This window comes from Pyricularia pennisetigena (assembly GCF_004337985.1).
Source record: "Pyricularia pennisetigena strain Br36 chromosome Unknown Pyricularia_pennisetigena_Br36_Scf_13, whole genome shotgun sequence".
Taxonomy (NCBI): Eukaryota; Fungi; Ascomycota; class Sordariomycetes; order Magnaporthales; family Pyriculariaceae; genus Pyricularia; species Pyricularia pennisetigena.
The window spans coordinates 143,763-168,967 of NW_021940925.1; the positions used below are offsets into that span (position 1 = coordinate 143,763).

The following is a 25,205-nucleotide window of genomic DNA, read 5'->3' on the forward strand; positions in this document are numbered from 1 at the left end:
TCGGTATTAAATTTTATTTTAATTTTTCAATCAAATAGTTCGTTAATGGTATATATTTCGTGGATACCTATCATTTTACGTCGTTATGGGAAAAAATCGTGGACGACTCTCCTGCTAAAATGTAATCCGCAATTGTTTCGAAAACATTTTACCTAAAATCTTCTTATATATTTGGCATATTTGGTATTTAAAACTGGGTGGTTTCCGAAAATTGGATAATTGGTCCAATAAGGTTTCGTATTTATATTCGAAATAATACTCCGGGAAATTGCACTAATTGGTCGTTTCGGTGTAAATCGATAAGTTTTTTTCGTATATATAGGGGTTGTTTTCCCTTACTGCATTATATAAATCTGAATATGTACTTTGTTTTCGCTGGATTCGTCCTTTAATTCGTTATTGGATTCGTTCGTTAAAGTTTACTGGATTATTCGGATACGGTGGGTTTATCCCAATAATCTTGGTTTTAATTTTTTAAGAGTATTTAATTCCGTTGGTTTGGGTAATTGGGCGTTTTGTTTGCGTAATTGTACTGGTGGTCTTATTTCCATAAATACGCGGTTTCCTACTATTGAGGTCCGCATATTGTTAAAAAGAAGGTTATATGATGAATTATGAAGTGAATATATCTGTATAAGGTAGATATATATAAGGGGAAAAAAGGTCACTTTTATAAGTAAGATAGATAGAGGTAAAAACTGTATTGATGGTTGAATGAATCGAGAGATCGATAGATAGATGGATCGATAGATGGATAGATCAATAAAACTTCCTCTAATTCTAAGGTGGGAAACTCTTCCCTATTTATCTGCAAAAGTATTGCATGTGGCAATCCATGTATTACAAATCCACGTATTAAGGTTTGCATTTTATTTTCCCAATTAGGATAAAATAAAACAACGCTTCAGCGTTCACCTATCTATATATGTGGCTATTTTGAACGTCTCATATTTGAAACGTTGTATGACGCAATCTTCAAAACCTTACCTGTATTTATGTTATGCGTTTTATTTTTACCAAAATAGGTTTGCCTGTGGATCGTATAATCTGCAAATGATCTGCGTTCATTTCTTTTGCCCAAATAGGTCAAAAGTGTACATGCATAAATTGTGTGCAATTGTGTTGCATTATTTAATTAATACACGTTATACATTGCATAAAGGTTATGCAGTATTGTGCATCATTATGCATCGTAGTATTTACTACGTGCTTAAGCTTATAATATAAGCTTATTATTCTTTTATGCATTGCATAATATTTATGCATAGTTGTGCATAATTATGCATCGTAGTATATATTACGTATTTAAGCTTATAATATAAGCTTATTATTCTCTTACGCACTGCATAATAATTATGCATAATTGTGCATAATTATATATCGTAGTATATATTACGTGCTTAAGCTTATAATATAAGCTTATTATTCTCATAGATATTTTTGAGTTTTTATAAATATTATCCTGCGTTTATTTTCGCATGATTGTATATTATTTAATTGTCGTCGTAATATATAATCCAGTTTATTAGGTTATATTAATCTGGTTATATTTATTGACGGGTGGTGGCGTTTTATCCTCGTAATTTCTTGGAATCGGGGGTGTTATTTTAATACCCATTCATAAAATCGGGGTATAAATTTGGAGCGTTTTTGTAATAAAATTTGGCGATATATTCCGGTTTATTATATTTCAACACTTATTATTTTTGTGATTTTTACGGGGGTTTTCATACTATATCGCGTTAAAATCCATAAATCCGTTATATGTTCCGTAGGAAATATTATATTGGCGAAACGGTTTAGGGTGTTAATATTTGCGTTTTGTATTGGTTTATCGCAAAATTGGTCCCTATACGCTACGTCCTTCGCGTCGTTCCAATTTTCGTTCGTAAAATCGGTTATCGATTTTAATTGTTAATTTTACGTATTCGGTTAAAATATCGGGTCGTTTTTTTAACGAATTCGTTTGTAATTTTTTTAAATCCCGTATAAAAACGTGCTATGAGGGTTTCGGGGCCCTATAATAATTTGGCGGTAATTTGTCGAAATTTACTGGTATATTTAAATACCGATTTGTCTTAGGTTAAACGTACCAATTTACGTTTAACCGTGCCTTTTTCGTTTGGGCTGCTGAAAATTCCCCTAAAACATTTTTCGAAATTTTCGTAATCGTCGAAAATTCGGTTGGTTTTAACTTTACGGTTTTTTCCCTTATTGTGGTCCAAATAATTTCGTAAAATTAGCTTAAACCAGGCGAGCGTATTGCCCTTTAACAGTGAAATTGCGTAAATAATTTCATTTGCGTTATTATCGAAATTATTTTCGTTCAAGTGAAAATAGGCCCGGGTTCCTGTAAAAAGGTTTTTATAAAGTATTTAGGGTGCTATTATAAAATAATCGTAAAAGGTATTTAATAAAATTCCTATTAATTTAATTAATTTGTTCGGTTATTCGCTCCTGGAATTGTCAATTTTCCGTTTGGAGCGTCGCGATTACTTGGCGTAAGGCGTTAACGTCGGCCGGAACGTTAATAGTAAAGGGAGTTTAAGGGGTAATTTGCTTGGAAAATATCGTTTCGGCGATACTATTCGGAAAACTTTAAAGCAAAATACTGAACAGGAGCAATTAAAATATTACGATTAAGGTGTCGGGTAACCTGTTTTTAGGGTAAAATACAGTGGGTTAAAACAATTAAACGTTTTAAGTCAAGTAATTGTGGTTTTTAATAATTGTGGTAAAACTATAATCGATGCCTGGGTAAATAGTAAATTAATTGCTGCTAAGCAATCCTAAACTAAGTTTTATTTACATGGTAATAAGCGTATCCTTATATAATTAGGTAATTATTCCGTATAAATGATTATAATCAATTTGGGGTAATTACGGCCAGGGGGGATCGCTTTTTTGGCAGTAACCGTAATTATCTTTTCCCGCTAATTGGGTTAGCGTTCCTGATTTTATTATTACGTAACCTGGTGTATCCTAGTCCTTGCTCGTGTTTTCGAGATTCCCGCTAATTTCCGCCTGGGTTCCGACACTCCTCTTTTTTGCCCAATAGTGTCGGTTACAGTCCTGGTCGTAACAGTTTTTGCACGCAAATATTAATACCGAAATATACATAAATTTACCAATTGGTTTTTATATAGAAAACAAATATAAAAATAAGGTCGGTAAGTTAAATAAAGCTTTATATGGCCTCAAATAGTCGCCACGATTATGGTACAAATATTTGTTAAAAATATTGAATAAAACTGGATTTAATCCTTTACCATACGACGAGGGTATTTTTGTTAAAAAAAAAACCCCGATAGCAAATATAACCAAACAATTTTGGTATATTACGTAGACAATATATTAATAATCTGATTTCCGATTTGCACACGGAAATTAAAATAGAAAATTTACGACCTGTTTCCAGCTTTTTGGGCAACGAAATTATTATTACTAATAATAAGACAATAAAATAAACCCAATATACAAGAAAATGATTAAATAAATTTAATATTAATAGCGATTATAAGCCGGAATTGATTCCGGGGGTAGCGGGTATTAAATTAACAAAAAGAAAACGCTTCTCAGAACGAAATATAAATATACCAACAATATATTGGTTCGCTATTATATTGAGCGTTAAAAACAAAACCAGATTTTTGTTATATCATGAATCTATGTGCCAGAGTTATGGCGAATGCAAGCAACGAGCATTTTAAATCCGTTGCAAATATTTGGAAATATTTGGTAAAATATCCAAATTTTGGATTAAATTATAACATGAATCACGAAAATAAAAATATTCTTATAAAAGGATACCACGATTCTAATTGGGCTAATAATCTCGAAAGTCGGAAATTGACTTCTGGTTATATATTTGGCTTAACAACAAAATATAACAAAAATATATTGAATAACGATATAATAAATTGGAATTCTGTTTTACAAAAAACAGTAGCTTTAAGCAATTGCGAAGCAAAGTATATGGTTTTAACAAACGCAATAAAAAAAGCATTATACCTGAGCAATATCATAATTTATTTAAATGATAATTTAAATATGGGCTTTAATATAAAAACATCAGTTATTGTGGTGAATAATACGGCGGCCATTAATCTGGCAAATAATCCCGAATCTTACAAAAGATCCAAGCATATCGATATATTATATTATTTCAACAGAGGAACTGTTTAAAAAAAACTTGATAAAATTGGTATATATACCAATAAAAGAAAATTTGGCGGAAATTTTAACAAAAACGGTACCAAATCCAGCCCATAAATATTTTCTAAATCTAGGAAGTATTCAATAAAGCTTTTTTACCTGAAGGATTTAGGTTTTTTGCTTAAATATATAATAATCCAACAATTCTTTCCCAAAAGGTTTTATACGTTAGATATGATTATTTGAATATAATATTTTAACGATTTTTTCCCAAAGGGCTTTATACGTTAAATTTGTGCATATATAAAATACTTTGTTTTAACGATTTTTTCCCACTGGGTTTTATATGTTAAAACGAAAAATACTATACAGATAATTTATACAATAAAATAAGTTTTTATTATACAAATTACGGGGGTATATAAGAATAATAAGCTTATATTATAAGCTTAAGCCCGTAGTAGATACTACGCTGCATTATAATGCATAATTACTTTGCAATGCATAACGTGTATTAATTAAATAATGCAATACAATTGCATTCGATTTATGCATGTACAGCTTTTAACTTATTTTGGGCAAAAGGAATGAACGCAGATCATACGCAGATCATACGCAGATTATACGTAGATCATGTGTTTCATACACATACGATTTATACGCAGAACTATTTTGGTAAAAATAAACGCATAATACAAATATAGGTAAGGTTTTGAAAAATGCGTTATAAAACGTTTCAAATATGAGACGTTCAAAATAGCCACATATATAAATAGGTTAACGTTAATGCGTTATTTTATTTTATCCTAATTGGGAAAATAAAATGCAAACCTTAATACGTGGATTTGTAATACATGGATTGTCAAATGCAATACTTTTGCAGATAAATAGGGAAGAATTTCCCGCCTTAGAATTAGAGGAAGTTTTAGGATCTATCTATTAACTTATCCATCTATCGATCGATCCATCTATTCATCCATCCATCCATCCATCGATTTATTTATTAGATAAATTACGGATTTCCATTTGACACAAAACCAACCGTCAACTATCAATACAATTATTACCTCTATCTTACCTATAAAAAGTGACCTTTTTTCCCTTATATATATTTACCTCATATAGATATATTCACCTCACAATTCATTCCATAACCTCCCTTGTAATATACCCTAGTAAATATAGCCTGGGTGGTACGTACCACTGTAGGGAACCTGCTTTATAAATCCCTCCGTAGCCTATCCCTATACGGGCAACAAGTGTTTGACTGACACCTCTCGGTCAAGCACAACGGACACTACGGGAAGAGATTCGTTGTCGTATTGGTTGCGGAATACTTAAAGGCCAGAGTAAGCGCTAACAGACTTTGGTATAACCAAAAAGCGCTTTGGTTCATTAAATACACTACTGTAAAAATAAAATCGGTTGACTGACTGAGAAATACCGTCTTTTAACATGATATAGCCGAGATGTGCCGCCAAAGCGTAAAGCCTCTTCCCGTATCCGTGCTTTTGAACCAGCATTAATGAAGTATTACGTCTCCTTTTCTGCCATTAACACCGGCGTTTCGATATCATTTCCAGAGAGAAAGACATAAAACTTTGGCGTCCAACTCAGCTGTAAGCGGCAGTAGCAGTTTCGGCTGGGTTTTGTTTCGAGCTTTGTTTTCCTTTACTCCAAGATGATATGATTTCATAGTCGAGACTAGGGTCAGAGCCGCCCTTTTCTGGGATTGTCGAGCAGAACATACCTGCCCATAAGGAGACGAAAACCATTTCTATTTGAGCGATGCAACAGCATTAAATTATACGAAGTCGACTACAGCCATTATGGCCGTGACCGTGACAGGGGCAGGTTCGAGCAACTTGAGCGGCCAGCTCCAGTACAAGGGAAAGTAAAAAGCAGCGGCATTTTTGGTAATAATTCTACAAAGCTTTGCTACCTGAGACCGGAGACGCCCAGGTTAGGCAACGGTTATGGCGGTTTACACGGCCATACGGATACGACCGAGCCAAGGGGCAGGTCAGACCGACGCTAGGGATTATTTGTAGATAATTAATGAGTCGATCCCTCTTTTGTGTAGTTTGTACCCCTTCCCTGTGTATTTATTTATTCCGGATCTGTTTTTGCCGCCAAGGCTGTTCGCTTTAAAGTGGAAAACGTCCAGGGGTGTATACGAACGTGCCGTACAGCAGGGCACCTTGTCTATCGCGCCGCGACCCTTGACCCGGCACCAACGACACCGTTTGCGGCCTGGATGCTTACGCCTGAGCCGCATTGGCTTTTCAGCGGGACTATCCGATATAGGCTTTGGCAGGTAATTCCTTTGTATCCTGTTACGAAGGGCCTTACAGGCAAAACTGAAATACCCGCAGTCACCAAGCAAGCAGTTAAGCGTCGCGTAGGTCAATTTTGCGTAGGAGGGGCTTAGCAGCCCCTGCTTTTGGTTGTCGAAACTGGCTGTTTACGCGATTCCTCCCGTCGGCGACCTCGGTGGTAGTCTGTGCCTCGCCGCCGTCGAAGCTGAGCAGGATCGGGACCTGGTGTCGGGTACCCAGGGCCTGATGTACCACCGGAGTTAGGCCGCATGTGAACTGTTATGGATAATCTGGAACAGCCGGTCCTTGTCACTCTGGACACGACCACGACCTGCACCAAACGGTCTTTGCGTTTTTGGTTAGATAAACTTAGATTTATTTTGTTTAAAATCTGCAGAGCTTTTGGACCTTCCACTCCTGTTGGCAGTTCTCAAATGCATCGCTCGGGACCGGCTTGTTATCCAGGGGGCGCTAGTAATCATATGACAACGGATGGGCGTCCATATTTTCATTCCAGGATTCAACCCCTTGGATTAGCCGCATACATCGCGTCCAAAAGGTTAGAGATATTTACCAAGAGTTTAAAAGGACTTTGGAACTAAACCAGCAGGTTGTACAAGGGTATATTACGTCAAGCTCCCAACCGTCGAGGAGCTCGGCACCGCGTTCGGCACATTAAAAATGTACGGTTAAACTAGGCGACGCCGGCGGAGGGAGAATAGTGCTTCAATCGAAGAGGTCAAGCTGGGCGAGCGCAAAATGGGAATTACAGCAAAGGATATCTGACCAAGCTATTTGCGGAACCACCCACGGCCCAAGGGACGCAGGTTATAGTGGACCGAAGGCGGGCGAGGACGACGACCGCCATAGAATCCGGCAGCTGGGTCGAAAACGACTTCTTCCAGAACCCTGATAAGGTTTGCCGGGTTTGCTCGGTCGGCAAAACACAAACCAGTAAATACAGCTGCATAATACGAGGCAAGACCCTCTCGGCCCGGATGTGGAGGTTATCGCACCCGATCCGACCAAGATCTCCAATTAAATTTATGGATAAAGGCGAGTTTAACTGCCTGTCGTTGTCATTATAAGAGGGTAAGAGGGCCCCAGGAGCCGCCGCTGTGGGCTCATTTACAGGCGCCGCCGCGGCCGAGTCCGGGGCCCCTTTTATCGGCGCTCCGTCCTCGTGCCAGTTCCCCATGTCGTGGCTGTATCCTCCACTCCGTCGCGGCGTTGACATTAAGGGGCTCCTAACTGTAAAAAGCTGCTGCTTAACGAAATTATGGTCGACCTCGACGTGCTGCCCCGGTGGGCTTTCGCGCCACAACAGCAGGCTCTCAAAACAACAAAAAACTTGAAGCTTCAAGCGCAAATCCCAACGGTTGCCATACCGCGCGACAACACTAGTTTTTACAACCACGACACGGTACCCGAATGCGCCCCTATGGGTCAGACATGGAGAGGTCGACGGATCAGGAATCGGACCGGCCGAATCCGTCTACACGCAGCCGTTGGCGCGGACGCGCCTGTTTTGCAGGGGAAATTTATGAATTTGCACCAAGCTATTGAACTAACAACCCGGCATAACCACAGCAGCCCCGACTCCGTCCGACGCTGGTAGTAATTCGTCTGTCCGCCGGTTAGGAATATAAGACCGTCCACAAGTTTGTCGCCAATCAGCACATACCGCACGATCCGGCGTCGTCAGAGGTTGGAAGGTCCGGTCAGTGAGCTAATGGGTCGTCCCCAGGGGGGATAGACAGCAGCAGCCCGTCTTGCCCCTCGTCTGCTTTGTCGACTGACGCGGACGCTTTCGACCAGCTGATACTGGTTTCGCAATTCAGCCTCAATAAGCCCCATAATTTCTTATGCCAAACGGGCTCGAATACCTTTTTGCTTTATACCGAACTAAAGGTTGAGTTTTTGGCTTATACTAAAAGCATTTACACTGCATATGCCTAGCTCGGGTTTTATGAAAGTCCAACGCGGTCCCAACGTTTGCGCCCTTGGTTTTGAACAGCCTGCATATGGTTTTGTCCAGCACCAATATGCTGGGATCGTATCCCCTTTCCCGGCTGGTGATACTCACTCGGAGCCAACCTGTGAATGGTGCAGCTTTTGGTCCGGTTGCCGAACTAGTGGGTAGGTTGTGGATACCGACTAGACGCTGTAAGCCAGGGCTACCTCCTCGCCTTTTGTCCAGCCGTGGACGCCGCCCGAGCAAGGTTGCAAGCAGCATTTTGTAACGCAGTGAGGCCATGCTTGGTGGTGCAAAGTCCATGCTATAAGTCTACGAAGCCTTTGGGCGGCGTTTAGGTGCTTTTAGGAAGGCGAGGGCGAAGCAGCATCGGGCGGAATATGCACTGCGCACCGTCGTGTTCCTTTCCACCCAAAGGGGTATCAACAATTTTAGCTCGCGCCGCCGAAGGAGGACGCCAAATCGAAAGCGCAGGCGATAAATTCGAGCTCGGTATCGGTGCGGTTACAATCTTTTTTGGGCAAAATCACCCGAGTAATTTCCCAGGTATAAATTATTTTTAACTTGGATAAGGGTATTAAACCTATCGATAGTGTTGCTTTGCATTGCATGGGATTTGAAATTATGTCGTGAATCTATAGTCGCGACCGTACCGGTACATTATGTCTTTTTATACCAGATATCTCTATCCGCCGGTCCGCCGCGCGTTTCGCATACACCGCCGTTTTCCACTGAACGTCTATATTTGAAACCCTCGTAAAGCTTAGGAATACTTGAATGATATGCAGACTATTTTGGTAAAGTAAATAACTGCTACATGGCGGTTACCAAGGAAAATGTCGGCAGCGAGGCGGACGGCGAATTCGCACGTGTGCGCAGGTTGGCATAAGAGTGACTAGATTTGAGGCCGACACTCTGCTCAATGCAGGCCTAGAGGATGGCCGCGACCTAAATGGGCCAAGGTCTTCGTCCTTTTAGTAGTGGTATACATTAAAGCATCCCTCTATCAACAAAGTCCTATGCAGATGGTCCCGGCCAGCTCCCACGGCTCCTAGGGCAGCGATGATGGCCGTTGGCGCCCCTATGGCCGTCGCCAACGGACTCGCGCTGCTTTTACTTCCGTTGACCATCGGGCATCTCGTCGACGCGCACGTCTTCTTAAGGTTCTAACCCTATCGCCTCCCCGTTGGGTTGTGCGCTGGAATAGTTGTTCAGCGCGTGGGCCATTAGGGGCACGTCTCAAACCAATCCCGTAGGCCTGCTGCCCTGATGCAAACCGCCGTGGCGCCAATCCCACAAAGGACCAGGTATAAACTATATACAAATACGGCGCAAAATAATACATGATTGTACGCTACGCCACACAGGCGACCCGGAGAGCCGCAGCAGGTTGGTCGGATGCACTCTATCTCATTTTCCTCAACAAGTTTCAGGGTGGTAAATGCAGTTTATATTGAAACAGATAAAAACCCGGCAAATCCCTTTATAAAAGGGCTATTACGCAACGTTGTCAACAGCACATTGAGGGAAATGGGTATGAAACCTGTTCAAGTTGGCGGCGCTGGCGTGAAAGAGTTTTCTGTAGTTGTCAGTAACGACTACACTGGATTGCAAGCAGAAAACCCCCCCGAACGTACCTCCAGACGACTTTCAAAGTCGTGAATATCTTCCCGTGGGCTAGCTCAAGTGTTTTGGCAGATAATCTGGTGGATATATACCTTACCTACAAGCCTGAGAAGGAGGTTTGGAGCGTTGTCGAGGTTTCCGGTTCTTGTATTTTCCTACCGAAAAGTTGTTTAAACTATATCCTAAACCGCTGGCCAACATTTTTCAGTTTTGGTGTTTTTTTAGCCACACCTTCCATGGGTGTGGCAATGGCGGAAAGGGTTAAAGGGGCGAAAAGCTGGCCCGCAAACCACCTTTAAAGCACGCCCCCGTATTGTTAGCCTCGGCCAGGCTGCTGACAAGGGCGTTGCGGAAGGCTCTGTTAAGCTGTGCTTCCATAATTCACCTTCCAACGCCCGCCCACTGGAAATTAATGGATATGGAAATTTCTTTTTCTGCATTGGGGATAACCCGGTTCCATCGTTTTGCAAGTCCGCGGCAGGATACGGACGTCTTCCATGAGATTTTGTGAGGGAAGCAGCAAAGCGAATAAAGATCCCAACAGGAAATTGGTTGAAAAGCTTTATGTGGATTTGCTGCCAGGCGAGGCCAGCGAAGGGCGGACAGGGGGTGGAAGCGAGCGGTAAACGGCGAGCACGGATTGCAATCACTGCTGGCAAGGCGGCATTGTAGCGCAGCAGTGGTGCGTATGGCCACGTTTTCAACCACCATTGTCCCTCGAACGAGAACTCGCTCAAACGTATAGCAGAAGGGAAATCCTCAAATTATCGAATAAACAACTAGGACGGCCATATAACCATTGCAATTGGTGGGTCTCCAACTTTTAATGCAGGCTTAGTAGAATGGGAATAACCGACCAAGAAGATAAGCTTCCGAAATTGAGAATAAGACAGCTTTTAATGGCGCAGGCGGTCCCATGACAAGCTTACATGCTTTTCCTGTTGCCGCGTCTTTTTCAAAGATTGTCACTGTGGTCTCTCGGCCTGCTGCCTGGCCCCTTGCCCCTTGCCCCTTGCCCCTTGCCCCTTATCCCTTGACCTTGGCCATTGTCGAATAAAAGGGACGAGGCCAAAACCTCCAGACACGTCGACCTCGCGCGTGTGGGATTTTTATCGGGTCTAATCTGCCCGCGCGTCAGGTTGACCGGACGAGCAGGGCGCAGGGCAACCACCTATTCTGACACGCCCTGCTTTCGCAACGCTAAATATCCATTGTTTAAATTCATTTCCGCAACGACAAAGCAGCAGACAGTAACTAAACCCTAGTCGAAAATCTCATTGGTGGCAAAAAGTGGCAATAACTGAGGCGCGTTATTGGGATACATTGGGGTGACGGATGTAAACAGGGAATTAATCTCCACTTACGGATTCGGCAATTTCAAAACCGGTGTTGGACGCGGCGGATGTTACTCGGGTCTTTCGGGAGGGAAGGAAAGAAAAGTCGGATCGCGACGGCGGGTCGCGCACAGTATACGCCACAAGTTATAAATACAGTTAAGGAAGTGGCGGGACGTAGTTGCTGGGCATCAAATGGCGTTTATAAAGCTGTAATGCGCAAAACGCTGCATAATAACCGAAAAAAGAGCGTCCCGTTAGTGGGTGCTGTTGTGCACGTAGGCGGTAACGTCGCGCAATGGCTGCTAAGGAACAAATAAAGTGCTAGGCAAGGTAGGTACCTACTCGGGTACAAGTGGGTGACAGACACAGTGTAGAACCGCCTAATTACGGCGCGGCGCCTGTGAGGGCCCCACTAATGCTATCCACTATCCCCACTCCTTCCCGAGCTTGCAGGATGTGCGAGGAGACGGTGAAAACGGTCCGTTTGGGATCTTGCTAGCATTCCCGCCAAAACGGTGAGAAACCCAGGGACCCTGGTAAGATTGATGGGACTCTTGCACGTAAGGGTGGGTAACACATATGGATTGTCAAAATCAAACACGACCAGACTCCGATATCGGTCAAACATTAGCAGACCCACTTTAACAGGCTACCATTTCACAGCCAACTGGAATTAGCTTTTTAATGGGTTACGCCTTGTGGCGCGCCTCGTTTCTATCGTGCCTCCCGTTACGCTTCACTTATTCAAAAGAGCTTGTGAGCCTTACTGTCGGACATAAGCCTCAATGTCAGGCTAAGAATTGTCGATTTGTTAGCCTCTAATGCGGCCCTGGATGACTTTAAACCTTCAAACAATGGTGAAATGGAAATTTTAGTGTCTAAAACTGGAAATTGTAGCCGCTTCCATGAGCAAACGGGCCGGTCCGCTTTTGTGGTAACCTATAATGGAGGCATTTGAAATTGTGTCCTACGTACATGTACACGGCAAGACGGGTACCACGAAAACTCAGCTGGGTAATAGTTGAACGACGCTACAAAAAAAAAAAAAACTTCCGACCCAGGATTTTGAATTTGTTTTTATGGTAGTAAAACCGTATTATCACACAGACAACAGGCCATAACATAAAATTTCAACTAGTACCGTTGCTTTCCACAACCACAACAATAGTAGCCCACTCCACACTCCTCGACAATCCTATCCGGGCTAACAAAACAGTTAATAGTGCTGGTACCGCAGCTGCGTTCGCCATCATCTTTCTCGGAAACAACTGTCAGCCGAGAACTCGAGGTCAGACCCGGACTGACACACTGTCTTTGACAACGCCACACGACAGGCGGGACACAAAACGGGATGTATAACGCCAGGTGGGGGGCCACGCCGACGTACCCCTTTACAAAATCGAAGAAATTTAGCTTCTTTTGATTGTAGCGTTTCCTGTTGGATAACAAGGAGACATTCCCACCTATTTACTAGGTGGAATCGTAGTGTTTTTCTTTAAAACGAATCAGCCAATCCCATAAGGAGCGACGTTTGTCGTTCATATCGCTGGCCATGCTTTTGGTGAGAGAGATTTTAAATCTGAAAAAAATGCATGGCATAATCGAAACTGTTGGGGGCAATGTCAAAGTCCCAATTTTATATCGCACTACAATTATATATATGAGCACCGCACCGGTAGAATGCCAAATAACGCACAAAGTCCTGCCGACGGCCTATATATTTACTCTAGCCCACAGCAACCAATATTATTAGCCCTGCGCTGGTGGTGACAGGGACTAACGTCTCCAGGAAAGTCGCCGCCGACGCTGCGGCAACCGAATAAAGGACCAGGCTAAAGCACCCGTGATTTGATGCGAGCTAAGCAGCCACCATGCAGGCAAGGAATCGGAGATTTGCAGGGCGAAGGGAATGGCTGGGTTCGCTGGTTTTACCAATAGTTGCCTTTGATTATGGACCTGTGGATCTGCCCTACAAAACTCAGAGCGCATTTCGATTAGTATTCGTATAACGCCTTGGTCATATCTACGTTCATGGATTCGGATGCCGTTGTGAATTTAAAGAGGCGCCTGGTCGACCATTTGACCCATCAGCTTCTCACGACATTCCTGGAAATGGTGCAGTCCATGTACAACACGGGGAACGGACCCAGCATCAACAGCCTGCCGGGCCACATAACCACAAGGGACAACGACGACAAACAAGGCCTCGATCGCAGGGAGCTCGGCCAACAAGCACGGACCGTCCTCGAATCTGGTTATATCACTCCAGGGCGGTCAGGACAAGTACACTGGTTCCCCTATGGTCGGGGAGAAGGAATTAAATAGGCCAGATAATTGACCCGCACGGAAAGGCAGTGTCGCAGCAGATGATTATAATTAAAAGCATCTTCGAAAGCACCCAGGAAACTTCCACGTCCTGCAAGGCTGATCATGTCGAAGTTCATTCTGGAGGCTATCGACTCGTGCAAAGCCGAAAAAAAAACGACCAGGAACTCGGATCGGCAACAGGTGCAGAAGCACAGATTCGAACTGTCGGTCATAGGTGGCTGTCGACAGACTCGGCGACTTCCTCTTTCTCCCTGCTAAAGGCGCTGGAAACGCTGTTTACATCGTCAGCGGAGTCCTCCTTCGGGTATGGGACCATGGGCGGGGGCTTGTACATGTTAATACTGGTTCTTTTCATATAGTCCTCGCACGATGTTTCGAAAGTGAGCAAAGCCTCGGCTTCGTCTTGGAACGCGAACTTGACAACCGCCTTCAGTGCGCCTGCGTCACTGGCCGCATCATATGGCTCGTGATTCGTCCAGGGGACGTGTTTGGCCACAAAAGCCGACAAGCCCTTGACCACCTTGAAAAGGGCAAGCGTGTCGGAGAACGTGACAGCTGGAGGCCTGATGCCCCTCGAAAGCATGGACCTCACCAGGTAAAAGTGGTCGTAATACAATCCGTAATGCGCGGCGTGGATGATCAAACTCTCGTTCAATAACCCGGTCACTTCAAAGCGCTGGTTCGTGATCCATTTTATAAACCTGACGTAAATGTCGGGAGGATTTCTGGCGAGAGCAGCGTACACCATAGGTGGGATCCATCTCAGTATGGGGCTCGTGTTGGTTCTAACGCTCGTACAATCGGGGAATAGCAAAAGTAGGCTTGAATCTAGCGTTTTTTTCTGCCGTAAAATGTTGTTGATATTTTGTACCTAAGCCATAAACTAAATTATACACTTTCCCTGTACAAAACCTGTAAAAAAGCGAATAAAGAATACTGTTTCGTTAAAAAGCAGCGCCAACGAATTCGTCTACAACCTTATAGTTTCGTCCGTTTCTCCAAAGGATATTTTCTACAAATTCGCTCGACATTGCCCATTATTCGAGGATTGGAAAACTTCCTTACCCCTTCATTTTTCACCACTAAAGATCACCACTGACTCATAAAGCCAAGCGAGATCTTTCGTTTATAGCAGCGTTATTCATTACCTATTTCCCCCAAAAAGAGAAGTGAAGACTTCCGTAAAACAAGAGGCAGGGGCAAAAGCAATAAGCGTTCGATCAGTTTGCGTACACGGCCAAAAGTAACACCTTCAAACCAACCAATATAACGAACAAAAGCAGCGCATCAATGGCGTCCAAACCAACTCAGAACGCTTATCCAAAACAGAGCATCCGTCCTACATAGCATTTCCAGAACATGTCACAGCAGTTAAGCTAAGGGACATATTCCGCTTCAAACAGTCGCTAAACGGTGAATTCGGTTGTAATATAAGCGCAATCCAGCTCCACGGTGCACGGCTGATATTTTGCCGGGAGGTTTGATCTTTTGCACCAGGCGTAATAGTAGTTAGCGGAAACATGCAGACCCGAAGTCTCAGGCTGATAAACACTACAAATAAGGAGGACTTTGCCATTATTGCTACTAAAAATTTCGAAGTTTTTCACGAAGCTCATTGTTTTCATGAATCAAACGTTTATTTTTTGCGCTTGGTCGTTCGTAAAGGAATTCAAGCTCGGTAATGTCGTCTGCTAGCCTAGCAGAAAAGGCTGTCTGGCTCTTGTGATGGTTACTGGAAGGTATGCTGCCAGTGGTTGTGGCCACTGATGAGGTCGGGACTTGGGAGATCTGGGAGGCCAAGGAACCATCGGCGCCAGCTTCGGTACCGAACATGGCCTCAAAGACTTATGGACGTTTATAAAATCTACCAAATATATTAGGATAGATACGATATAACCTTTCGACTTGTTGGGACCAAAACACCATCGGCTGCGGGCTTTGACTCGCATTGGGGTTGGGCATTGACAACAGAAAATGCTCCGGCAACGTTTTAAAACAGGAAAAAAGCCAAATTATGGTCTTTTGCTGGGCAACTGCTACAAAAGTTACAAACAAAAACCTCAACGGCGTCGATGGTACCTTTAAACACCATAAGATCAAACAGGAGGAGGAGATGGAGGAGAACCAGGCCTTGACTTCTGTTCTCGGCTCCATACTGAAAATCAAATCCAGTAAAGAGACCCTAGCCAAGGTAACCAAGTGCCTCGGCTAGTTGATATATCTAAAAGCGCAAACAACAAACGCACCGGGGTAGTAGGACTAGTCACAAACCATCTATACACGGTTATGTGCACGGGGAAGGAAATGCCTCCCTAACCCGTAGTCGGGCGGGAAGGATGGAATCATGTAAATAAATAAACAAAATAAACGCATTTTCCCAGATAGGTACCCGCTAGGGCCCAGGCCGGGGCTGGTTGGGCTCCACGGACTGTCTTGACTGGCTCCAGGTACTTTTTCCCCCTACCTTGGGTAACTCGTCGGGTAGGATCCCCACCAAGCCACAACCAATCGGAAAGCTGACAAAGTTTCCTGGTCGTAGCGGTAAGAGCAAAAAAAAAGGTATTGTTGTTATGCTGTGCTCCTTGGGATGTCGTGCAACTTCTTGATCCATTATTTGCATGGTTTCCGATTGTCCTCCACAAGACCTCGGCGCTCATTGTTTTGCTCATTTTGCAACAACTACATTAGATCATTTTACTTTTTCCCTGGCTTTCACTTACATATACGCCCCAAAACGCCGTGAGTTTTTCCAGCTATGCTTGATTTATAATAACTTACCTAAAAATCCATTTGCCTTTCTCACTCAAGTCCCACTTCTCCTCTTACAATCTTTTCAATCTTTTACCCAGGAAACCAACCTCCTTCCAACTGCTACCAGCATATAGCTTTCTATGTCCCACGATTATCGCATTTCAGGCCACCGCCAACAAACATTATGACGGTGTTTAATCATCACTTTCAACATCCCTTCCGCCAGGGCGAAGTGCGGTATCCAGATCTGTCTCAATACAAACCGGTCCGACTTCACTCCACAAAACCCGTACTCGTCACCCACTCCATTCAGCCCATTGGTTATCCAAACTCAATAGAAGATTGGATTTGTCAAGCCCAGCTCGAACAAGAAGCAGCTATCGACCAGGCCTTTGCAAAATCAACATGGCCAATGGCTGGCGAGTACGGCTCAATCACCCAACCCTTTACAGACTTTGACTCCTCGTCTCTGGACTCCAGCAGCAGCGTTAATGGGAGCGAGCGAACCATCACTCCCGAATCCTTTTACTCCATGGCTAGCTGGAATGCACATTGCTTTCAACCAGACATTTCCAGCAGCACTGCAGCTGCCACACATCTGGCAAATAGCAACTACGTCACGGCACGTCGCCATGCTGAGGTTCACAAATATCCCAACGCCACCGCACCATTTCACCATCGAACCTACAATCCAGCCTCGCCACTGCAGCAGGGAATCGGCCATGCATGCACTGCATCGCAGGTGACCGAGGTCCACTTCCCTCGACGGCCGAGGACGGCATTGTGCAACGATGGTGGAACTGCGTGGCACCAAGGCTGCGACACTAAGCCCTCCGCCAGGCTCATCAATCCCTATAGCATTGAAGGGATCAAGGCGACGCCGGAGAGCCGCAAGGAATTTTGGGATTGGTACCAGCGGTGGAGTCAAATCAAAAACTGAGAATTTACCTTGGGCAATAGCTGGACAATGACAGATGTGAGTTTACTGTTGTTTGTAATAATAAGTCTGACCAACAAGAGGGGAAGAAGAGGAAAAGTCGTAATTGCAGCCTTTTGCCAAATCATGTACCTATACTTTTTCATCAAGGACGAATTTAAAATACATGTACCTTTAAATGTCCCTTTTGACATGATTGCTCCTTTTGGTTGCCAATACAATTAAATGCTATGCTCATCTATTACAGGTGTACAGAGCAAATCCGATTTACACAAGGCAGAACCCCAAGTCCCTTGCTTGGAGCAGTAGCCCCCCAAAAACGAGATTGTCACGATTTGCGTTTACGTCTCACTTGCTCCGCCTCCTCAGGATAGGCCGTCTTCAGCCAGCGCCAAAAGCGACGTCCAGCTTTACTTTGCGGTCTGAGGCGGTGGATAAAATGTGGCTTCGCACCGTCAAGAGTCGAATCCCGGTCGCGACAGGCCTGGGAAACCCGCTCGCCGTTGTCCTGGACCGAACTTGCCCCGAGACGTGACGGCTGATGATGGTCCTCGTCGGATGCCCGATTCTGCCCAGAATCATCTTGCGAATGACTGAGTTGTTGAGCACATTGCTCCGCTGTAAAGTTGCCATCTTCCCATGTTTTCTTGGCGGGCGCATTGTCGTTTCCAGCAGATGACCTCCCTTCTGGGGCGGACTCTTCGATACCGCGTTCCATGGCCGGTGCTTCACCTTCTGGTGCCGGCCCGGCACGATTTTCCGGCGACGTTTCGTCCTTACTCCTGTCTCCCTGGCTAACGTCATCTTGATTCGTCTCTTCGTTATCCTCATTCTCGGTAGACTGAGGTATACTCCTTTTTCCATCCTAGATTTTATAGTTATTATTTATATTCCGAAAAAGGTGGGCACCCTGATAGAGTCTGTTGGTTACCTCAATCCACGACTGTATGGCTCGTAGGGAGTTGTCAAAACTCCGTGCCGGCTTCCAATTTCCGATGTAGTCGGGTTTTTGGTTGGTGTTGAACCAGGAACTAGGCCATGGTAGCTCTTTCTCGTTGCTTTGTTTATTTTCCTCAACTTTGTAGTCCTTGGCTATTTCGCGCACATACTTTAGGTCATCCAAAGGTACCAACTGACATATGTGGTCGTACGCCAGTCGAAAAGGTTGGTGCTTATCTTTGTGGCGCTCGAGATGCTCAATCAGGTTGATCAACTGGTAGCTGCGCAGTGGACGGTTGGCGGGGGCCATGGCTGCAGGTGTCCTTTCTGGACGCTGTGGGAAATGAAGCATTGTAAGTGTGCTCTCAATTTTGAATCTTGTCTGGATGAGTACCTGATTAAGTTGATTGTAGCCTGGCCTAATGTCGATATTGGCCCCTCATAATGGTTGATGTGGAGATGAAAATGGAAGACCGAGGACACGGCGACATTTCAAAACTCCACTCAAGTTACACCCGGCACACAAACACGGCTCTGGTGAGTGCTCACTAACTCCAAATTCCAACAAAGTTTTAGTGGCTGATTCTTCGCGTGGTGTCGTGATTTGTACATAGGCCGATGGGACGATAAGCGATTCCAAAAACATCCCAAGAGACTAACTATATCACCATTTTTACAAGCAAGTTTGTTAAGGACTATTATTCATAATGTAGATTTCATTTATCCAAAATTAAATTAGTCAAGTAAATACAAAATTATTGGGAGAAAATGGCAAAATTGGCAACGAGGTCCCACGCCACTAGTGCTCGTCGAAAAAAGATAATTGAGCATTCAAAATGGGCTGCATCCTATTCGCATAGCTCCGAAGCGCGGCCATCTCGAAAGCGACATCGGCGTGGTAGCGCTTTCGTTCCACTGTAACAAAGTACGTCCGCCAACCGAGCCAGCTTCGTTTGGGTTTTGCCAAGGCGTTGCGTTCGCCTCGTTTCCAAGCCGAGTCGTCCAGCGACTGAAGGGTACAAGTCCCCGGGGCAAAGCTGATAACGGCCCCCCTTTTGAAAACCCCCAAGTCGCGTACCCAAGTAACATGAGCGATCCAGAGATCGACGGCCCTAGCCACCGCGCCTGCAGACAACCCTAGTTCTTGCAAAAAAATGTCGAGGTGAATCGTGCGCAGCTGCTCAAGCTCTTCGAGACATTCGAGCGTTCTTCCAACTGTACTTTCCCAAAAGCCCAAGTCTTGCGGGTCGGCTGGCCGAGGAACGTGCTTAAACGTGTCGACCACCGGGCTGGTTTGCGCGTACGAAAGGGCGGCGTCAAGCTCAGCAATCAAACGTGGCAACCGGACCAGAGGGCTCTCCCCGTCGATAGGTGAAAGCAACTCACCGTACCGACTTTGACCGTACTGCCTCCACCGCAGGGACTTGTCAAAGTCGGAAGAGCTAAGCTTGTCCATTTTGCTTGCCCAGATGCGGCCTACATAAGGCGACACGGAGGATCGGATCAGGTCGCGGATGGACTCCAGCTGATGCCCATTCTTTGCTTCTTCTTCGAAGAGGGCTGCCAGCTTGGGATTGCAAAAAAAGTGCGGCGGAGACATCTTGTTGCCCGGCCCACCCTTTACCTTGCCGTCTTCGTCGTGACAAAGCTTGAAAGGGAAAAGCCAGCCGGATTCTTGCGTAGCTTGCATGTGGAGGTTTCGGCCGTATATGTTCAAAAGATGCCAGAGGGGGATGTGACTGCTGTTTCCGAGACCATGCATGTACTCCCAACGCTTCATGGCCCTCAGGGCCGTGTCGGTCGACTGGACAAACGATCCGGTGCCCAGCTGCTTGAGCATGTGCCAACACTGCTCCCACTCTTGTCCGATCTGCCATGAGAGTGTCGAAATGAATCGAGTGAGATCTCTCAATTGCTGTGTTTCATCTATCGGCAGAGAGAAATTAAGCATCGTTTGGAACAAAACCCCGTAGTCTGATTTTACCGCGATTTCAACGTTTGAGGAGAGGTCCCATATTCTTTTGAACACCCCTTGGTTGAATTTGTGGGAACCGATCACGTCGGGTTCCTCGTCCAAATTTCCCGAAAGGAGGAACAACGAACCGTGATGGTCGTTGCTGATGATGGCGTTGCGCTGGCGTGTGTATACCCGCCTTGCCACTTCTGGGAGCGCGAGGCGGATATCCTCAATAGGTTGCAAAGTTGGCCAGACGTGGATGGGTGTTAAAACCTCGCGTTCTTGGACTGAGGATTGAAACCCCCAAAAATAGACCGAATAACTGAGCAGGATTGAAAGTAGGATCAGCAACCAAGGACATCTTTTCCGCTCGCGAATGGGTGTTGTATTTTCTAGGTCGCCGTCGCTGTCACCGTCGCCGCCACCACCGCCGTTCGGGACGGGATTCGGTAAATATTGGCGTGACGGAAAAGACCCAGATGGGGACCTGGCTCCTTCATCATCGACCCCTGAATCTTCAAATGCTGTGGAAAAGGATGCCCGTGACGAAAAAGACCGCGCGTCTCCATCGTCATCGACCCCTGCATCTTGTGGTAGAGCTCTTGTAGGTTTTCTCGGCGTGTTTCCTCGTGACCCGGCCATGGGCATTGCTTGAAAAGCGTAGCCCGGGCGCAAGGCAGTATATCGCCGTGTAACTGGAGGCATGTTAATTTCGAAACAGGTTGAACGAATGATTTGGGGAAGAACGCGAAAGCTGGGGTGCAATAGTTTTGCTGAAACAGTTTTAATTATGGGATTCGAGGGTCATTCTTACCGGACGAGGCATTGTCAACGAATCGAGTAGCAATTCCGGATGCAGTATCTTGAACGAATCGAGTTCTAAGGTCAAAGAAGCAGTGAAAAAACAAACGAGCTTTGAGGCGGAATGCACATGATTTTGCGACGCTAACAATAAAATTTCTTTCCGCAATTTAGCCTGAACACCGATCGCGGCAGTGGTGGTGGGATAGGTCTATCTGGAATGCAAGAAAGAATTTCTTTGTTTTCTCATCTTTCTCGTGATGAAAGCATAGAAATGCCCCTGGCCACCATTGGCTTTTGTTGTATCGAATTCAAGACCGTGGGAATGTCTAATAAGCCACACTGGTCACCTAGGTACCTATTTGTTTATCCCCCCATAAGACCTGTAACACGATTGAAAAGTTGTAATTTTTCTTTTTCTGTTTTCTTTTTTTGTGTCTTCCCCCGCCTAGCAGCTTTGAGTCTTGCCAAATTGATGCGATCCATGCTTGCCATCATCCCTCAAAATGTCTTGGCAAGGGCGGGGGGGACAAAGGAGCGGACCAAAAATCAGCCGTGACGTTGTTGCTTTGTCTTGTCGGCGAAGCGACTCGACCCCAAGCCACGCATTCCTGATTGAAATGGCGGGGAATTCGAGGCTGAGGCAAAAGCCGGGGCTTGAATGCGATGAGGACTCGGATTCGAGACAAGGGTGCGAGCTGGGCTTGGGGGGTGAACATCGTGGCTGTTTACTCGGCTTTGTGCTTGTGGCGGTTCAGAGAATAAAAGATGCCGATTTTTGGGTCCTGTAAATTGCCGGGCTGTTGAGGCCATGTTAGCATTGTGATGGCTGTGTCTGAATCTGTGTTTTTGTATTTTGGAAACGAGAGCCAATCATGGATAGGGGCAGCTTACCCGAATGGCCTGCAGACGAGCTTAGAGTGGCTTTCTTTGCGGCTATAAGGAGGGCATGCTCGGCGTACAAGTGATTCTGAGCATTTAGGTTTTCCCGGAGCTTACATTTGGCCTGCAAAAGGGCCTGCTCGTACATCTCGACCATTTCGCTCTGCTTAAATATAGCCGATTGATTTCTTTTCATCTCCAACAGCAGTTTAGTCTCCCGATGGTTGATATAAGGCACGTAATATTGGTCGACTTTGTCAGATAGCTCCTTTTGCGACGGCTGTGGCCATGATTGTTGCGTTTGTGGTTGCTGCGGTTCTTGTGATGGCTTTGACTGCAATGGCTGCGAAAGCTGCGGCCTCTGTGGTGGTTGCGATTGCTGTTGTTGCGGTTGCTGCTCTGCAGGTATCCTCATCTGCCTTTCTTTTATGAAACCTTTGGACAATTCCAGTACGTACTGCTGATAGTACCGCTGGTCCTCAATGTTGAGATGGAGATTTGGATTATTAGGTGAAACCCCGAGGCTCACCAGCCTTGGAGCGTAAGAAGTAATTGGCTCATTTTGCCAGCGTGGCGGGATATTCTGGCCGCCTTCGGGGCCGTAGTTGTCCATCGTTCACCTCTGTTTTGTTTGGGAGGAATATTTGTTTATAAAATCTAGGATAATTTCGTTTGCCATTAGATCGCTTGCTACCTATAGGCTATGCGCCCGCCTGCCCAAGCCACAAGCACCGCCCCTGGGCATGAGCAGCTCTGCACGCGGCCGCCTTAGGTAATAATATCCTCTGTGCCAGGAGATGGACCGCCCAAAACAGAGAATCCAACGTCTCTTGTTGGCCGGTGATGCTAACTACGGTGGCTATAATAGCCAACGCCCCTTTTGTTAGCGAGGTAAGTAGCCTCCCAAATCGCCTGGCAAGCGCGTTTGATGAAAATCTCCCTTTTTACAGCCGCTGACTTGATGATCCCGAAGCTGAATCTGGCAAAGTAATCCCGAATACCTTGGTTGGCGTCCAACCCGCTTTGCATATTGACCAAAAACCATTGTCCGCTGCCCTCGTCCACAAGCATATCGGCAACGACATATACAACGTCCAGCACCTCTTGGTGGAACCGGCCTTGTCTGCCCGAGGGAAGAGACTCGATTTTGCGGTCGCGAGCCTGAATGACGGCTTCACAAAACTCACGGTAAGCTGTGGAAGTGGAATGAATCACCTCGGGATGTTGGTATGTTGATGGTTCAAGGCTGAACAGCTGTAATGGGGTCTGGGCGAGGCTGGTATCGGCGAGGGCAAGGTTGCGAAGGCCATTCAAGGCGAGGCATACAAGGACCGGCGGCGGGTCGGAGCCTGCATCCTTGAACCAAGGAAGGACTGCCAGACGTCCCAGAAACGCAACCGAAATAATGCCAATGGCTCCAATGACGAGAGGATTGTTTTTCAGAATCATGGTCAAAGACTGACGGACGAATGTTGATGCGTTTGCTCAAAAAAGTAAGGGGATATTTTTTCTTCTTCTTTTCTCTTTGGTAGTGGTCGTGATGAATTGCTTGGATGCGCGTATGGATATGAGTTAGTGATTCCAACAAAATGCCCCAAGTGAAGGGTAGATATTCGACGATAAAACTAGGAATTACTGGGTTGTAATGGAATAATGTAAAAGGAGGTCGGCTAGCAAAACACTCAAGACAAAGGAATGCCTGAGCATGATAATGTATCCCATTCGTCCAAATGGATAAGTACCAGTTGTTTCATCAATCCATCCCCGACGGCATCGTCAACCCGTTAGCCATCCAACAACACATCACCGAGCGCTTTCTTAAGAATCTTGGCAGGCCAGACCCCTGGGAAAGCCTCAGAAATGCCCTGGGATTCACACCGCAGGACAAAAAGTCCCGATAGTTACCCAACTGTGTGCTTCAAAAGCGGCTCCCAGCCAAAACCATTTTTAGGCTCTTTCGATGCTACATCATTGAGCTTGCCATTGTCTATGGTGACTGGGCTAAATATCCGTCAAACATATTGTCGTTAAACCAAGCATGTTCCTTTACCCCCTTCCAATGCCCATTCACGCCCCAACATGGCCAAACCGAAAACCCAATCAAAATCTCCATGCTACCGCCAATGTTGTTCTATTCTGATACAGGATATAAGTTAGTCCATTGCTGTAGAAAAAGCTTCTTCTTCTAGTTTGGGATTTGGTATACTTTCCCGCAGCCCATCGCATCTCCTGGCGCCTAGTCGAACGTGTGTAAACCATCCGGCAAAGAAGTGCCTCTCGGAAAGCCAAAATTTGCGTTGTTGCTGGTGCCCGGTAAGTCGAGGCTCCGGTTGGCTGAATCAAGCTCAGGACCAAAGTGTATATCCTGAACACCTTTAGCTTGACCAAAGTTCATAGGCAAAGGTTGGTCACTTGCCATACAATACGTGGCTGAAAATGTCATTTTATGCGTCAGCCAAGCAAAAGAAAAACAATCCAAGCTTGCAGCTAGCCCTGACAATTACACGGAAGGTGTTCAATTACCTTGTTGCCTTGGTTGGGGGTTTTGCGACTGACGGTATTCCCGATGATTTTCTCGAGCCTCCGAACGGGTAGGGGTGGTGGTTGGATCTCCGGTCTGAGTCGCATTTGCATACACATCCATGGAAAAGCTCTTCATATCTACCAAGATTTTGAGCAATTTGATCTTAATTCGCGCCACTTTGGACTCCGCGTCGGCGTACTCGAATGTGCGTTGCATCAACTCGGCCTCCGCAGCTTTGAACTCGTCGAGGGTTCTGTAGTAGTCTTGTTTCATTTGACTGTGAAGGAACTCTTTCCCTCGACGTGCAGCGGCCTGATTGAAGGCGTCGGTAGAAACCTCGGAAACTTCGACTGCACTAAACTCATCGCTTTGCCCGTATTCCTGGCTGCTCTCTCCTACATCAACATGACCATTGTCAACGAGCCGCTGTAAATATTGCATCATACCTGATCGTGCGCCGCCTCCGTCCGAAACATTTGGTGGCATTGTGGTGCTAATCTGGCGATGCGGTTGGTATACACAAGCTTTGGGTATTCCCCTTCTTACTATGAACAAATCTTGGGCGACGAGCTGCAGAATTGAGATGTGCCGTAAGGGTTAGTCTAGTTACGCGAGTTGCCGCAATTTCACCGCCTTTTTCTTAAAACATTACGCAAGCGGGAACATGATGGAAAA

General features: G+C 45.4%; 5 protein-coding genes across 5 annotated transcripts; 1 reads left to right on the top strand and 4 right to left on the bottom strand.

Moving 5' to 3' along the window:
• Nucleotides 1–13,947: 13,947 nt before the first annotated feature.
• On the bottom strand, nt 13,948–14,487 carry PpBr36_11072 (uncharacterized protein; the record flags this gene model as incomplete). The annotated part of the gene is made up of 1 exon (XM_029898176.1): nt 13,948–14,487. One exon carries the CDS (start codon nt 14,485–14,487, stop codon nt 13,948–13,950), a length of 540 nt encoding a protein of 179 aa, XP_029743470.1.
• A 2,415-nt stretch (nt 14,488–16,902) lies between these two features.
• Nucleotides 16,903–17,430, top strand: PpBr36_11073 (uncharacterized protein; the record flags this gene model as incomplete). The annotated part of the gene is made up of 1 exon (XM_029898177.1): nt 16,903–17,430. The coding sequence occupies one exon, from the start codon at nt 16,903–16,905 to the stop codon at nt 17,428–17,430; it is 528 nt and encodes a 175-aa protein (XP_029743469.1).
• Nucleotides 17,431–17,755: 325 nt separating this feature from the next.
• PpBr36_11074 (uncharacterized protein) lies at nt 17,756–22,619 on the bottom strand (the record flags this gene model as incomplete). The annotated part of the gene is made up of 4 exons (XM_029898178.1): nt 17,756–18,292; nt 19,445–20,236; nt 20,351–20,610; nt 22,019–22,619. 4 exons carry the CDS (start codon nt 22,617–22,619, stop codon nt 17,756–17,758), a joined length of 2,190 nt encoding a protein of 729 aa, XP_029743472.1.
• Nucleotides 22,620–22,852: 233 nt separating this feature from the next.
• PpBr36_11075 (uncharacterized protein) lies at nt 22,853–23,455 on the bottom strand (the record flags this gene model as incomplete). Its single annotated transcript, XM_029898179.1, has 1 exon — nt 22,853–23,455. One exon carries the CDS (start codon nt 23,453–23,455, stop codon nt 22,853–22,855), a length of 603 nt encoding a protein of 200 aa, XP_029743471.1.
• A 1,066-nt stretch (nt 23,456–24,521) lies between these two features.
• Nucleotides 24,522–25,016, bottom strand: PpBr36_11076 (uncharacterized protein; the record flags this gene model as incomplete). The annotated part of the gene is made up of 2 exons (XM_029898180.1): nt 24,522–24,925; nt 24,977–25,016. 2 exons carry the CDS (start codon nt 25,014–25,016, stop codon nt 24,522–24,524), a joined length of 444 nt encoding a protein of 147 aa, XP_029743466.1.
• Between the last annotated feature and the right edge of the window lie 189 nt (nt 25,017–25,205).